This window comes from Lepisosteus platostomus, chromosome 7 (genome assembly GCF_059453375.1).
Source record: "Lepisosteus platostomus isolate fLepPlt1 chromosome 7, fLepPlt1.hap1, whole genome shotgun sequence".
In the NCBI taxonomy this organism is placed as follows: Eukaryota; Metazoa; Chordata; class Actinopteri; order Semionotiformes; family Lepisosteidae; genus Lepisosteus; species Lepisosteus platostomus.
Genome location: NC_142617.1, coordinates 43,538,966 through 43,554,720, shown reverse-complemented (window position 1 = coordinate 43,554,720; position 15,755 = coordinate 43,538,966). Strand labels below are relative to the sequence as shown.

The following is a 15,755-nucleotide window of genomic DNA, read 5'->3' as shown; positions in this document are numbered from 1 at the left end:
GAACACACAGCCTGCGTTTTTTTTCAACTGCACACTCATTTCGCGCTGAGGCTCAGCTCCGGTGCCACCGAGTCGGAGCTCTCCTGGCTCGCAGCTCGCTCGCGAAGAGGATCGAGGGATGAGGGGTGCCATGGGGAGCCCCTGACTGGCCAGCCTTCAGGTGAGTGCGGAGCTGGAGCAGGACTGGCTGGTTCTCGGCAGGTCTGAGCTGTAACCCTGCTGTCTGTGGCTCAGGGCAGCTCACACAGCCCAGGTCTCCTCTGGCTTTCAGACGGGCTGCTGTATGGGGAGGGGAGAGGGGGGCTGCACGGGGCGACACTCGTTTCTGATGCGACTCTGTTTTGGCACTCCCCTAGCCCGGAGCGGACGGAGCTCCCTGCGGCTCGCCGGATACCAGGCTCGCGTGTGTCCTGGTGGGAAAGGGTGGATGAGAAGGAGGGTATTGAGGCCTGACCGGACCGGACCCTGGGCGCGGAGCACGAGCACGAGCAGCAGACGCAGAGCAGCTGGGGAGAAGTTGAACAAAGAGAAAGACGCTGAAGAGGCAAACTTGGCTTTCAAGTGGCGTGGGGAAAACCACCAGGGTCTGGGACGACAGCAGGAGCTCCCGGGACAAGGTAAGGTGGAGAAGAGGTCTATTCTGAACACTGACGTTGTGCTGCGGTAGTTCATGTTTACTGTCTAGTAATTGCGATGTGACTACAGCAGTGTAAGGACTTACCAGCGAGCAATGAAAAATCAAGGTGAAAGAGGAGAGGAATCGAGGCCAGGACATTTCTCCCCTCGGGCAGCAGCTGGTGTTGCAGAAGATGCCGCATGTTTAGATGGTTCTGCAGACACACGGTCCTGGTGCAAAACTGCACGATTTGGCAGGCATTCCTCCTTTGGGAGGCAGTAAGACAAGCCCCTGCTCTTGCTGCGCCTCGGAGATGAAGACCTCTGTGCAGGAGTCGCTCCGAAGATTTACAGACATCACCTCAGGACCTTTTAAGTGTAATAATGAAAATGTCCTGAATGATGACATTGTTAATGCCGAAGGCAGCCCATGGAGATGGCAGGGGGTGTGGAGGGGCACAGCTCTCTGTCACTGGGACTGAGCCGATTAACCCCACCAGGGACAGTCAGGGACTGACGTTGGGGCGGCTTGTATCTGGAAGAAGTGGGGTTCAGTTCCAGCGACTGGTACCTTTCTGTATGGAGGCTGCATGGTCTCTGTATGCGTGTTTGAGGTCTACACTTACATTTCACAGTCCTTCATTAGTCAGGCACTTTTACCCCAAGCAGCTTACAGCCGATTTCTCCTGGCGTTCCTCCTCTTCAGCCAAAACGTTTGGCTTGCGAACCACAGGAGAAAACTACCTGGACACGTCCAGACGATTATAACACCGCTAACATCTGTACAACGCCTCTATCATGTCCCCAGGCCCTGGGGACCCCTCAGAGCAATGGAAGCTGCTGCTTTTCATTCCAGCGGAGCTCGTTACTTGGTTGAATTCTTGACTGAATTAGCAACTCGCTTGATTTGGATTGTTTGCAAGTTGCTGATCTACTTAGGAACTGGAGACCACGGTCACATATGAAATGCAATAGTTAACAAACAACTTAAAAAAGTTAAAAGACAGCTTCCAGCATGTTCCTGAAGTGAAGACAACGACGAGCTCCAGTCAGTCCTGTGTTATTAGGGCTCGGGGGTGTAACTCTGAGCTCAGCTGGAACTGGACCCTGCAGGTCTGGAGCTGCCCAGGACTGGGGATGGGACTGCTGGGACAAAGCGGACAGATGAACTGAAATTCAGCCAGGGCCTCAGGATCCACACCCTCCCTCTTTCCGGTTGCCTCTGCAGGCAGGCAGGTACCTGGGTTAGAAATCATATGGCAGTTCTGGAGGGAGCCCAGCGCTGGTCAGCGGTCAGGACAGAGGTCTGGGCTCACAGGCTCAGTTACATACAGGGCCCAGGCAGGGCAGCTGTCCTGCAGACGATGCCCAGCGCTGGTCAGCGGTCAGGACAGAGTTCTGGGCTCACAGGCTCAGTTACAGTACAGGGCCCAGGCAGGAAAGAGATCATGCTTAACAGGATGTTACACTGGTGTCGCAATGTTGCCACTGACTGTACAAGAAGAGGTAGAGCTTCCATCCAAAAGCCTCAAAAGTCCAATTTCTCTGTCTCTTGCTTTCCTGCCTGCTGTGCTCGCACCTGGGGCAGAACCCCTGTGCTGGTACTAGTACTGCGCTGACGATGGCACCTTTTCCCAGCTGTTCTCAAAATGGATTTTAGCAGAAAGAGAGATATAGGCACCGGCTCACACCATGCATGACATTTAACTTACAGATCTTTTATGTACCGTTTGGCTTTGCTAGGGTTTGCTTTGCATCCCTGTTTTGCGTTCTGTCGCGTGCTTTGCCTGCAGCCACGTGAGGGTCCGTTCCTGAGCGCGCCAGCCCTGCCTGTGGCTCGGGGCTCCGCACGCGGCTGGGAGAGCGAACTCTGCGCTCGCGTTTTTTCGCGGGGGTCAGAAAGCGCTCAGAAACACCGGACTCGCAAGACTGTACTAACAGCTCATGTATCAGTGCTGTTGGCACGGGGATAAATCATTTGACCTCCAAGGTTTGGAGGAATGGTTAGGATGCCGAATGTAGTCTTGTAAAAGGACTGGGCTGTTTCCATCTCCGGAGCGAGGCGCAGGTGCCGGCTCGTCCCCAGTGCAGAGACAGTGATGTCAGTAAGACGAGTGTTTGCTGTTACTTCTCGGCTCTTTCTCACGCTCAGTGACATACAGATGTTTCGTTAAGGACGGCTGCAAAACACTTCATTTCACATGCCGGGCTGAAAGCCGCGGTGCCACCAGGCTCGATGTTGCCTAACGTGTGCGTGACGTGACAGACATTCCTGGCCTCTGCGCTCACCTCCCGAGCCTTCCTCCACGCGCCGCAGTCGCGTTTAGACATGTGCGCCAGCGCGGGTGTCTTCGGGCTCAGGAGCTCTGGAAAGGCACCGTCAGTGAGCTGAGCGTCAGCGAGCCGGAGAGAGGTATTCGGTGCGTGCCCGTTCCTGCACGCGCTCCCCGCGAAGCCGCATTCCTAGCGTGTGTGTTTCCCTGCGCCTCCGCGAGCCGAGAGCCCGGGTGCACGCTGGCAGCGCAGAGCCGGGATGGCAGTGCGGGCTCGTCTCAGGTGAGTCCTGTCGTCTCTCTGCCCCCCTCTCGCCTTGTAACAAGGTCGTGCTGTCGGTCTGGGACAGTGGAAGGACAGCGGGGAGTCCCGGAGACAAGGCGAAAGCAGAAACGACTCCTTTATTCCAGCTGTTCTACGAATTTGAAGACGACTTGGCCATCGGACTGTCGGTATCCCCCGCGAAGGAGTTTACTATGATACCGTGTGGTGCTCTATTCTGCTTTACTTCGCGAACGCCACGTGAGATTAAGTGGTATGATTACTGCTATAGTGTAGTGTAATTACATCGTTGCCTATAGGTAAACTTTAAATATATCATTGTAAAAATACAAGTATTATAGAAACCGTGGCACGGCGAGGTCTTTACATATAAAACTACAACTGTCATTCAACCATTTGAAAGCGGCACCATAGTTTTCTCCGTGTAAATCCTGTAACTGTGTGCACCGCGCCTCTCTGAGCTCAGTCCTCCTTGGACATCCGCTGGCGAGCTGATCTCCCGCGGCCCGGCGCGCCCCTGAGTCCTGCGGGACATTCATGCACCACATACAAAACACGCGGGGAAGCATCACTTCAATAACAAAAACAAAACAATGTCGGTGTGTCAGATTGCGAAAGCGTGTAAGACCACGGGCTGTGTTGAGGCGTGTGAGGAGTGAATGCGCTGGGCGGTGCGGTTCTGTGTGGGGACGGTGTGTGTACTTCCCTGCGGGCCTGAGTACAGATGGCAGCTCTTCGGGCTGTGGCCCTTGGTGTCGGGGTGCTCAGGGGCTCTGGAAGAGAGTGTTGGGGTGTGGGGGACACTGCGATACAGATATTTGGAGGAGCCTGGATGACTTCTCTCACCTGCAAGTGTGTGTGGAGTTTCAGTGTCTGTCATCTCCCTCCCTCTGCTCACCCCTGCCCTGTGCCCTCTCCTTCCCTCTCTCTCTGCAGCGTGGCAGCGAGGAGCTGAGTGCCCCTGGGTGTCGGCCCCCCACCCCCCCGTCCTGGGACGCACAGCATGGTGCTGCTCTGCCCCGCCAGCCCCCCCGCGCACATGGACCAGCCCACGCCGCCCCCCCCCACCATGCGCAGACAGGCACGCCTCCAGGAGAGGTGAGGGGCCCGCGGGGCCGCAGTCGAGGGGCAGCCAGGCTCATGTGGGAGCCCGCAGGGTGCTGAAGTGCTGGTGCTGGGAGGGGAATGGCTCAGCCAGCAGAGCGGGGGGCACTGTGCTCCCATTTCCACGGAAGACAGGAACCGAAACGTTGGATGGGAGTTCAGGCCTCCGCCCAGCTCTCCTTGAGGGCTCCTGGAGCTGCCTGAGCCGCCACCCTGCCGCTACAGTCGCAGTGACCGCAGATCTTCCCGTTTCACCTTCTTCTGCGCCAGTTCTGTTAGTGCCTCCGTTCCGGCCGTAGTTTCTGTGCCCTGTCTGCTCTGGGACCAGGCCTGAAGCCGGTGCCCGCTGCTCGCGGGTCGCGCCGGCGAGGACTCTGGGGCCGGGGCAGGTGGCGGGCGGAGAGCCTGTCCCGGAGGAGGCGCCTGTTGCTGCTCCTTGGCAGAATAATGTGGTGCCCCCGTTAAGAAACGCGAATGAGCCCGTTAGCGCAGGCAGCCCCCAGCAAGAGCGGACCGTAGCCCTCGGGTGTCTGTCCTGACGTGCCCCTTCCAGGTTCCAGTTTCCCGCTGGAGCAGCGGGGACGGAGTTCTCCCGCGCAGTCTTGGTAGTGACTTGTTAGCTGATCCCAGGGTTTCTCCCACTGTTTCGCGAAAGAACCCAGGGAATGGACTTCAACAGCATGGCTGGTTTGCTTGTTCAAGACCCCCACAACCCTCTGTGTAGACTTGCCTCCTCTTCTCACAGGAGAGTGTATCGAGAGACAAACGATGGGGTTAATTAGCAAGCTCATTAGTAATAATTAACACAGCCAGCAAGTGCCCCCTTCTTGTGAAAGTTGCCGCAGACAGCTCGCGGGCAGTATTTTCTGGATGGTTTTACCAGGCTCAGGTGTTTTTTCTGTCTGTGTCCCCCACGACATGCGTCATGCCTGCGCCTGTGCTGTAGTTGGACTGTGCTCTCCTCTGCCTGCCTCATGGCCCTGTCCCAGTAGGCTTTGCTGTGGGTGGGATAAGTGGGACACAAGCTGTAGGACAGTCAAACGCCTGAGGCCTGGTGCCCCCCCTGACAGTCTGCTTCTGTGCACACGTGTGTCTGCAGGAGGGGCTCCAACGTGTCGTTGGTGCTGGACGTCAGCTCTCTGGGTGCCGTGGAGCCCCTGTGCTCCATCTCCACACCGAGAGAGATCACTCTGCATTTCCTGCGCAACACTCGACGCCCGCTGACAGCCGCTGAGCTGCAGGAGGCTGCTGCCAACACTCAGGAACTGTCCCAGGAGTACCTGGTACTGAACCCTCTCCTGTCTGCTGTGATCACTCTCTCCGCTGCTGTGTCACTGTCTGTCTCTCTGCTGCTGTCTCCCTCAGTTCAATTCAAGAAGCTTTATTGGCATGACCAGTGAATTTCAGTGTTGCCAGAGCATATAAAATTAACACAACATCTACAGACATTTACAGACAGCTCTCTCTCTGAGTCTCTCTTTCCAACTGCTCCTGTCTCTCTCTGTCTGGGTCACTGCCTGTCTCTCCGCTGATGTCTCTCTCTCTCTGTCTGTGCCACTGTTTCTCTCTCTGTCACTGTGCCTCTGTCTGTGCCACTGTGTGCCTTTGCTTCTGTCTCTCTCTCTCTCTCTCTCTCTCTCTCTCTCTCTCTCTGTCTCTCTCTCTGTGTCACTGTCTGTCTCTCTGTCTGGGTCACTGCCTGTCTCTCCGCTGATGTGTATCTCTCTCTGTCACTGTGCCTCTGTCTGTGTCACTGTGTGCCTCTGCTTCTCTCAATTCAATTCAATTCAATTCAAGGTGCTTTATTAGCATGACCGATGGGTACAATCAGTGTTGCCAAAGCAAATAAAAATAATAAAATTAACATAGAACAAAACAAAAAAAATAGAAGTAAAATAAAATCTACAGACATGTTACAGACATTTACAACAAAGACATATTATATAATATCGACATATACTGTAGGCGGCTGGAGCATTATTGGGAGACGGACTCACTGTTCCTCAGGCTGTGACAGGAGATCACATACTGGGCTGCCAGATCAACTGAGTTCCCTCCTCCCTCTCCCAGTAGGATTGGGACCTGTTGTGGTTTTGGCAGGTGTGGGAACTCTGGGATTAGATTTCTGAATTTCGGGAAGAATGTTTCTCTAATCCCAGAGTATCTGTCACAGTGCAGTAGGAAGTGCACCTCTGTCTCTATTTCTCCCTGCTGGCAGTGGGAGCACAGCCTGTCCTCTCTGGGCAGCCAGGTCTGCCTGTGTCGCCCAGTTTCTATGGCCAGGTTGTGGTCACTGAGCCTGTACTTCGTCAGGGTCTGTTTCTGTTTGTTATTTTTTATTTTGGTCAAATATTCAGCTAGTGTGTATTGTCTGTTTAAGGTTCTGTAGCATTCCAGTTTATGTTGTGTTTGTGTGTGTGTGTCCCAGTGTGTGAGATATTGCTGTTTGATCTGTGCTGTGATGTGGTTGAGTCTGGGTTGTGGTGCTCTAGCAGTGCTGTCCTGAGGCTGGTTAGTGTTGGTGTGGCTCAGGTCGGTGAGCCTCAGGACCAGCTGGCTCAGGGGGCTCTGTTTTGGGCTCAGCTCTTGGCTCAGCAGGGCTTTGTGGTGGTAGGAATTTTGGTCGCTGTTTTTTAGGTGTAGCCAATACTTTAATATTCTTTTCTGTATGTTTATCAATAGTGGGTACTGGCCTAATTCGGCCCTGCACCCGTTGTTAGGAGTTTTTCTCTGCACACGGAGGATGATTCTACAGATCTCCATGTGCAGAGTTTCTGTGGGGTGTTTGTCCCATTGGGTGTAATCCTGGTCTGTGAGGGGACCCCAAACTTCACTGCCGTATAGGGCAATGGGTTGGATTACACTTTCAAATATTTGGAGCCAGATTCTTGTTGGTGGGTTGATGTTGAAGAGCCTCCTTCTTATTGCGTAGAAAGCCCTGAGTGCCTTCTCCCTCAGTGCCTTCACTGCCAGGTCAAAACTCCCGGAAGAGCTGATGGTGAGACCGAGATATGTGTAGCTGGATGTGTGCTCCAATGTGTTCTTGTTCAGTGTGAATTTGTACCTGTTTCCCTGAGGTCTGGCTTTCTTCTGGAAAACCATAACTCTGGTCTTGTCCAGATTGACTGTCAGTGCCCAGGTCTGACAGTACTGCTCCAGCAGTGCCAGGTTCTGCTGCAGCCCCTGTTCTGTGGGCGACAGCAGGACCAGGTCATCTGCGTAGAGCAGGAACTTGATTTCTGTGTCGTGTAGTGTAAGACCAGGAGCTGCAGACTGCTCCAACATTCCTGCTAATTCATTGATATAGATATTGAACAGTGTTGGGCTCAGGCTGCAGCCCTGTCTCACCCCGCGGCCTTGGGTGAAGAATTTAGTCCTTTTGTTTCCAATTTTCACTGCACATTTGCTCTCTGAATACATTGATTTAATGATGTCGTACACTTTGCCCCCTATGCCACTTTGGAGTAGTTTATAAAACAATCTCTCATGCCAAATCGAGTCAAATGCTTTTTTGAAATCGACAAAGCAGGCAAAAATTTTTCCTTTGTGTTTTTGGTGGACGTGTTTGTCTATCAGTGTGTGTAGGGTGTAAATGTGATCAGATGTGCGGTGATCTGGCAAGAAGCCAATCTGACTTTTACTCAGGACATTGTGTTCGGTAAGGAAGGCCAGTATTCGTGTATTTAGGATACTGCAGAATACCTTCCCCAGGTTACTGTTCACACAGATGCCCCGGTAGTTGTTGGGATCGAGTTTATCTCCACTCTTATAGATGGGCGTGATCAGTCCTTGGTTCCAGGCCTCGGGGAAACATCCGGCTGTCATGATGAGATTGAGGAGTTTGAGCAGGGCTTGTTGCAACTTTGGGCTGCTGTGTCTCAGCATCTCATTTATGACTCCATCATGGCCACAGGCTTTGCGTGGTCTGAGGGCCTGGAGTTTGTCCAGTAGCTCCTGCTCAGTGATTGGGGAGTCTAAGGGGTTTTGGTTGTCTTTGATAGCCAATTCCAAAATTTTGAGTTTTTCATAAATGGTGTTTTGGTCTGATTGATTTGTATTTGGGAGCTTTTCATAGAGATTTTCAAAGTATGTTTGCCAGATTGTTCCATTTTGGATGGCCAATTCTTCTGGTTTTGATTTGTTTAAGTTGTTCCACTTCTCCCAGAAACAATTCTGATTTAGTGACTCCTCAATTTCTGCAAGTTGTTTGTCTATGTATGTGTTTCTTTTCTTTTTCAGCGTGTGTTTGTAAAGTTTTACCATGTCACAGTACCTGAGTCGCAGATCTGTGTTGTGTGGTTGTCTGTGTTTTTCATTTGAGACTTTTCGTAGTGCATTTCTGATGTTTTTGCACTCCGTATCAAACCACTTTTCTTTTGCTTTTGTTTTTTGGTAGTTTTTTGATGTAGTTGTTTTTAGCTTAGATTTTGATGCTAGTTTGTGGAATAGGTGATTTAGTTTTTGTGTGGCCAAGTTTATGCCTAATTTGTTGGTTTGATACGGAGTGTTTAGGAATGTGTCCATCAGTGTCTGAATTTCCTCATGGCCCAGTGCAGTTTGGTATCTGTCTAGGCTGTCTGTGTCCCATCTGTATGCCTGGTTGAGGTCATACAGCTGGCTGGGCTGTGTCAGTGTGTCTCTGTGCTGGTGTGTTCTCTTCATGTAGAGTGTGATCTGGCTGTGGTCGGAGAGGGGAGTTTGTGGCCTGACAGTGAAGGCACTGATACAGGAGGGGTCCAGGTCGGTGATGGCGTAGTCCACCACACTGCTGCCCAGAGCTGAGCTGTAGGTGAACCTGCCTAGAGAGTCCCCTCTAGTCCTGCCGTTGACGATGTACAGGCCCAGCCCTTGACAGAGCTGCAGCAGCTCGCGCCCGGTGCTGTTGACCGTGGTGTCATGGCTGCACCTGTGTGAGGTGACCGGTGTGTGGTACAGAGGGGATTGTCCGAATATGTGAGTATTTCCCTGTGTGCTGGTGAAGTCTGCCAGTGTGCCTGTTCGTGCGTTGAGGTCACCACAGAGCAGCACGTTTCCCTGGCCCTGGAAGTGACCGATCTCCGTGTGGAGACTGGGGAGAATTCCCTCACTGTAGTAGGGGGATTCTGAGGGCGGGATGTAGACAGCACACAGGAAAACCTCGTTTTCTGTACAGATGGTATTTCTTTTGATTTTAAGCCAAACTCGTGACTCTTCTTTCTTTACTAATTGTATGGAGTGACTGAGCTCCGCTCTGTACCACACAATGATCCCCCCAGAGTCTCTGCCCCGGGTGATTTGGGGTTTTTTGACAGAGGGCACCATGATCTCCTTGTAGCCTGGGGGACAGTGGGTAGCCAAGTCTCCCCGACACCATGTCTCCTGTAGGATCATGATGTCTGTCTCCTTTACATCCTTGATAAATTCAGGATCAGTGCTCTTCAGCCCAAATGCTGACGAGCCCAGACCCAGATCTCTCTCTCTCTCTCTCTCTCTCTCTCTCTCTCTATCAATTCAATTCAATTCAATTCAAGGTGCTTTATTAGCATGACCGATGGGTACAATCAGTGTTGCCAAAGCAAATAAAAATAATAAAATTAACATAGAACAAAACAAAAAATAGAAGTAAAATAAAATCTACAGACATGTTACAGACATTTACAACAAAGACATATTATAAAATATTGACATATCTATCTCTCTCTCTGTGTCACTGTCTGTCACTCTGTGTCACTGTCTGTCTCTCTGCTATTGTGTCTCTCTCTGTGTCACTATTTGACTCTCTGCTCATGTCTCGCTCTCTCTGTGTCACTGTCTGTCCTTCTGTTGCTGCCTCTCTGTCTCTTCTGGCATTGGTGCCTTTTTTCTCTTTCCTTCTCCTACTATCTGAAAAATCTGCCTGTCTCTCTGTGCCCGCACAGTCCTGTCTGTCCTCCTCCACCGAGAGTCGCAGGGCTGCCCCAGTGACTCAGCCTGCAGCTCTGGGTGCTACTGCAGCAGCTGGGCCTCAGGCTCTGCTCTGTGGAGGGGAGAGGCAGTTATAATGCGTCTTCCTGCCGTGAAACCCAGCTCCCTTTGAAAAGAAACAACAGGTGTTGCAGCATGATAGGCAGTGGTCCTGAACAAGTAATTAAATTCAAAGCTGTGTTTCCTTGTGTCTGCACCAGCACCCCCTTTTCTGCCCTCAGCAGACCTAGCCTCAGATTTTCACATTTTCTCTTGATTCTGAAAGTCATTGCCGAATTTGGAAGATGCAAATCTCGGAGAAAACTATGTACAACGTTTTTGCACACATGGATTAGACAAGTGAGGCGTGGTGTATCTGTGGTGGCAGATTCTGTCCTCCAGCCCTGCAGCCCGTCTGCTAAGCGCATGTCTCTGTTCTCCACAGAAAATCCCCCCAAACTTCGTGGACCAGGCGGAGCTGGACATCCCCGGCCATGCCTTAAAGGACAGATACAAAACCATACTGCCGAGTGAGTGAGAATGATGCCGCTCACTGCCCGCTGGAGATATTAGGAGCCCCAGTGAGGACCAACAGTAGCAGACAGTGCCCCAGCAGCTCCCACATCACAGCCCCACTTCCCCAGAACAAGCCTCTCAGCTCGGTTCTGTGAATTCAGCTCTACATCCAGGGTCCCCATCACAACCTTACCTGAAGCTGTTTCTGCTGGTGGGAAGGTGCCCAGATGTTTTGGAAACTCCTGGAATACACTCTGTGTCCCAGTCAAGTCACTCCTGCTGTTTACGGGGGCCAGCTTTGTGTGCCACAGGTTCCTAATATATTGGCCAGAGGGTGTGCCAGCAGTGAAGTTTCCTTTGCTGCTCCATTCCGCATTAAGAAGGGGCCAATTCTCTGGTGATATTTACAGACAAAAGAGAGCAGACACAGTGGAAGGGCTGATGTCAGAGGTTGAGAGAGCACAATACTCTGTTAGCAGGCATGTTGCTGTGTTTCAGCTCAGTGGCTGAACAATCCCAACTCTCTGGGAAGTCTCCTTCCTATATTCTGCTGTGTGTCGTGGGTGGATATTCCATCACAATCGCTGCTTCACATCTGTTTCACAGTAATTCATTAATTTCTGTTGCGGTGGTGTTCCTTAAGCATTGCCCAGACATGAAATTCATTACTCATCATCCTTTACAGATGAGAGGAGGCCGTTCGGCCCACATTGATTGTTTGCTGAGCTGCAAATCTGAATCCTATTCAGCTGCATCTTAAAGGATTCAAGGGCATCAGCTTCCACAGCCCTGCTGGGCAGCTTGCTGCAGACCCCTACCTCCCTTGATGTAAAGTGCCTCCTGTTTTTGGTCTTGAGTACATGCCCCCCTCGTTGCCACTTGTGTGTCTGTAGAAGCACACAGGGTCTGGCACTTTGAGAGTCTGAATGGAGTACCCTCCCCGACAGTCTACTCACTGTGACCTGTTTCTTTCAGACCCCCAGACGCGGGTGTGTCTCTGGAAGCCAGGCGCAGAAGGAGATGGGGAGACCTACATCAACGCTAACTACGTCCGAGTAAGAAGGAGGGGGATCAGACAGAGATCAGCTGAGGGGTCACTGCCATCACCATTATGTGCACCCTGTATATTTGAGTATATATTCAAATACACTAATGAATGTTTGAATATTCTACATCTTACACTAACCTCAAACTCAGTCCTAACCCCAAATCTAACCCCCGTCTTAATTGTAACCACAGCCTGAACCCCAGACCTTGTTTCTGTAGGAATACCGACACCATAGGTGGTAGTTCAGAATCATTCACATTGTGTTCTGAGACCAGGGCAGACCCACACTGCGTACTCTCATATGGACAAAAGAGTCTACATATGTCAAGATCTTAACCTTGAAAGTATATTTGAGATCTATTCTAATATTACAGCACTGTAACCCTCTCAGTGACCCACGCCCCTCCCTGGCCCTTGGCTCAGCCTGTGCTCTGTCGCCCCCTGCAGGGTTATGATGGTACTGAGAAAAGCTACATCGCCACCCAGGGCCCCATGGTCAACACTGTGTGTGACTTCTGGGAGATGGTGTGGCAGGAGAGGAGTGCCGTCATCGTCATGATCACCAAACTCAAGGAGAAGAAGGAGGTGGGGGAACGTTGCATTTCCCCTCCTTGTTTCTAACTTGTAGTTTGTTTTCTTTTTATTTTGTTCTGAAAACAAGAATGTCCATGTTATATAGCTCAATGCTGCATGTGTTGGCGTTATTGTTCCATTTGTGCCTTGAAAGTTCAGAAAATAGCAAAATAAATGACAATTTATAAGTGCAGGTTAATCCTTGATGTCCACGGTGACAATATACAAAATCCTCTTAAAGAAATAAACGATTAAGGCAGACAGATGTCAACTGGGGTTGAAATTAAAGTCTCGGTGCAGAAAACTGCAGATCGCATGGTACCGCGCCCCGAATGCTCCTGCAAACCCAGCTGTCTGAACTGCCATAGTGTGAATGCTCAACTAGGAAATTAATAAACGCATGACCGAGAAAACGAATAATGTCTTATTTTTTCTCTGTGCTGTGCTGCAGAAGTGCGTCCTCTACTGGCCAGAAAAGACAGGGACGTTCGGCAGGTTTGAGGTGACCGTGGACGAGGTGAAGGAGTGTGACAGCTACACTCTCCGAGTCCTCACTGTCAGAGTAAGTCAGGGCGGGGGTCCCCCGTGCACCCCAGTAACGGCTACACTCTCAGAGTCCTCACTGTCAGAGTAAGTCAGGGGGGGTTTCCTGTGCACCCCCAGTGACAGCTACGTCTTGCCATTCCTGAAAGCTGATGATAATTACATGGCTCACAGGTGCAGTCAGAGAGTCGTCAGGTGAAGCACTACTGGTACTCCTCCTGGCTGGATCACCAGACACCGGCCTGCGTCCAGTCCGTGCTGAAGCTGGTGAAAGCGGTGCAGGAGAGCCAGCGGGCCCTGTGCTGCCCAGGCCCCATCATCGTTCACTGCAGGTACTTCCCCTCCCTATGCTACAGCCACAGCAGAACAAGAGTTACTCATTTACACATCACTCAGCACCTTCCACATAGATCACCAGTGCGCATACTGACACATCACACAGCACCCTACCACCAGCCAGAGCACCAGTGTGCACACTCACACATCACCCAGCACCTTTCACACAGTCAGTGCACCAGCGTTCACACTCACGCATCACCCATCACCTTTCACACATTCAGTGCACCAGTGTGCAGTCTTACACAGCACCCCATACCTTTTATACAGTCAGCACACCAATGTACACACTTACACAGCACCTAGCAACTTTCACAGTCAGTGCACCAGAGTGCACACTTACACATCACCCAGCACCTTCCACACTGTCAGTGCACCAGAGTGCACACTTACACATCACCCAGCACCTTCCACACTGTCAGTGCACCAGAGTGCACACTTACACATCACCCAGCACCTTCCACACTGTCAGAGCACCAGAGTGCACACTTACACATCACCCAGCACCTTCCACACTGTCAGTGCACCAGAGTGCACACTTACACATCACCCAGCACCTTCCACACTGTCAGTGCACCAGAGTGCACACTTACACATCACCCAGCACCTTCCACACTGTCAGTGCACCAGAGTGCACTCTTACACAGCCTGATCTCACTGTGTGTGCGTATGTGTGCTCCTCAGTGCAGGGATCGGACGGACAGGCTGCTTCATTGCCACCAGCATCGGCTGCCAGCAGCTGGAGAAGACTGGCGAGGTCGACATTTTGGGCATCGTGTGCCAGCTGAGAATTGACAGGTGTGTACCCTCCTCCTCCCAACCATACATGAGAGAAACATGTAACACTGCAAAACAGGAGACGACTGCTGTGTTAGTGAGTGCTAGTAGATGCCTATTAGTGCAATATGAAGGATGAAGGGTATGCATTAGTAATTTATCACTGGCAAGGCCTAGTCAGCCTTTATACAGAGATTAATATTCATGTGCCAGATGCTGGTGTATCATTCCTGTATAGCTAACACATAAACTGTGGAATTGCAATAGAAATTCTGAAGATATGCACTTTGTAAGTAAGCTTGGTGTATTGAAAGCCCGCGGGCTTGCTGTCCGTGGCCGCCTGGCTGAGCCAGCTGTCCTGTGCCTGCAGGGGCGGGATGATTCAGACCAGCGAGCAGTACCACTTCCTGTACCTGACCCTGGCCCTGCACAGCCGCCAGCTCACCGGCACGGGCCCGGAGCCGCGCTGAGCCTCCGCCCCGCCCCACCCCGGCCCCGCGCGGCTGGGGTCAGGGTGTGAGCCGTGAGCTGCAGCCGGGCCCGTGGCCGCTGGCCTGGCCGGACCGGGAGGACTGCACCTGGCGTGTCACTGCGCTGTCCGTGCCTGGATGGAAGCCGCCAGCAGGAGATCATGTGACTGCTTCTCTTACCCCTGAAAACTGCTTCCTTTTATTTATTTCATTTTGCTGCTTTGTTCCCTCCACCCCCTGCCCCCGCCCTCGCTGTCACCCATCTCTCGGGTCTTTTGCGATATTATACTCCTTTCCTCTTGCCGGGTAAAACCCACTTCACCTGTCCCGCTGTCCATGAGCTGGGTCACCCCCCTTCACCACTGTGCTGCTGCTGAGGGGCGTCGTGCACGTGGGAGATCAGGGCTCTGATCGTACTTAGGGGGGCTCAGTTTCATGTAAGGGGTGCAGGGAGGCTGATCGCTGGACGCGGGGCCGACAGGCTGGCCATTGCATACCGCCAGTGTGGACACTAACACAGCTCCCCTGGGTAATCAGCAGCCCCCCATCACGCCTGGCCTGTTCTGCTTGTCCTTATCGAGCAGGACAGCCCTGGACTGAACCCTCCGCCCCAGACCTCCACGAACAGCGCCTGAATGTCTTTACCCGCAGAGCCGCAGAGACGTTGTCTCTGTTTTTCCATGAAGATTTCTATGGAAGGTGTCTTCGGGAACAGAAGAGGAAATGTGAAATCCAGGCGTGTCGAAGCACACACACGCGGCAGCCGCAGGGCACCCTGCATGGGGACTCAAGCACCCCGAAACACAGGGGTTCCCCTTGGGGCGGGGAGTGTGGTCCGGAAGCCTTTCCAGTTGTTTTAACTTTTCTAACAGAATGTTTTATACTTCACCTGGTGTCAACACAGGCGCAGGATTTTCAGAACTGTGAATTTATGTGCCATGGAGACTGCAGAAATGACTACAAGATACGTCATGAAAATAAATCAGTAAATAGAAACGAGAACTGTGGTGAATTTGTGTTGGAACAAACTATTGTATTTCTTAATATTTACCTGAACGCAGAAGGATTTAGACTGACAGATACAATAGTTAGACAGGTGATTCAGTCAAAAAGAAGTATGCAAAGGAACAAGTAATAGGTTTATTCCATGCTGAAAAGAGAAGAGAGAAAACGGAATGTTTCAGACGTTAAACCTTCTTCAGGTGTGAGTGAGGTGACCTCAAGTCACCTTCTTCAGGCTGAAGAAGACTCCACGACCGAAACGTTTTGTTTTCTCTCTTCTCTTTTCAGCATGG

General features: G+C 51.8%; 1 protein-coding gene across 2 annotated transcripts; it reads left to right on the top strand.

Annotated features, from left to right (window-relative positions):
* Positions 1-15,456, top strand: LOC148658870 (tyrosine-protein phosphatase non-receptor type 7-like). Of its 2 annotated transcripts, XM_088640575.1 has the most exons (11): positions 1-160; positions 357-617; positions 4,108-4,269; positions 5,375-5,558; positions 10,643-10,727; positions 11,689-11,768; positions 12,209-12,346; positions 12,786-12,896; positions 13,052-13,209; positions 13,898-14,011; positions 14,361-15,456. In XM_088640575.1, exons 3-11 carry the CDS (start codon positions 4,175-4,177, stop codon positions 14,458-14,460), a joined length of 1,065 nt encoding a protein of 354 aa, XP_088496701.1. In that variant the 5' UTR covers positions 1-160; positions 357-617; positions 4,108-4,174; the 3' UTR covers positions 14,461-15,456. The 2 variants fall into 2 exon arrangements, with proteins under 2 accessions (XP_088496701.1, XP_088496702.1); XM_088640576.1 differs by lacking the exons at positions 1-160; positions 357-617 and adding an exon at positions 2,806-3,171.
* The last annotated feature ends 299 nt before the right edge of the window (positions 15,457-15,755 follow it).

Coding starts and splice junctions, on each gene's coding strand:
- LOC148658870 (XM_088640575.1), top strand. CDS start 4,175: ATGGTGCTGCTCTGCCCCGCCAGCCCCCCCGCGCACATGGACCAGCCC. Junction 10,728..11,688: donor ATACAAAACCATACTGCCGA/GTGAGTGAGAAT, acceptor TGTTTCTTTCAG/ACCCCCAGACGCGGGTGTGT. Junction 12,897..13,051: donor TCCGAGTCCTCACTGTCAGA/GTAAGTCAGGGC, acceptor CATGGCTCACAG/GTGCAGTCAGAGAGTCGTCA.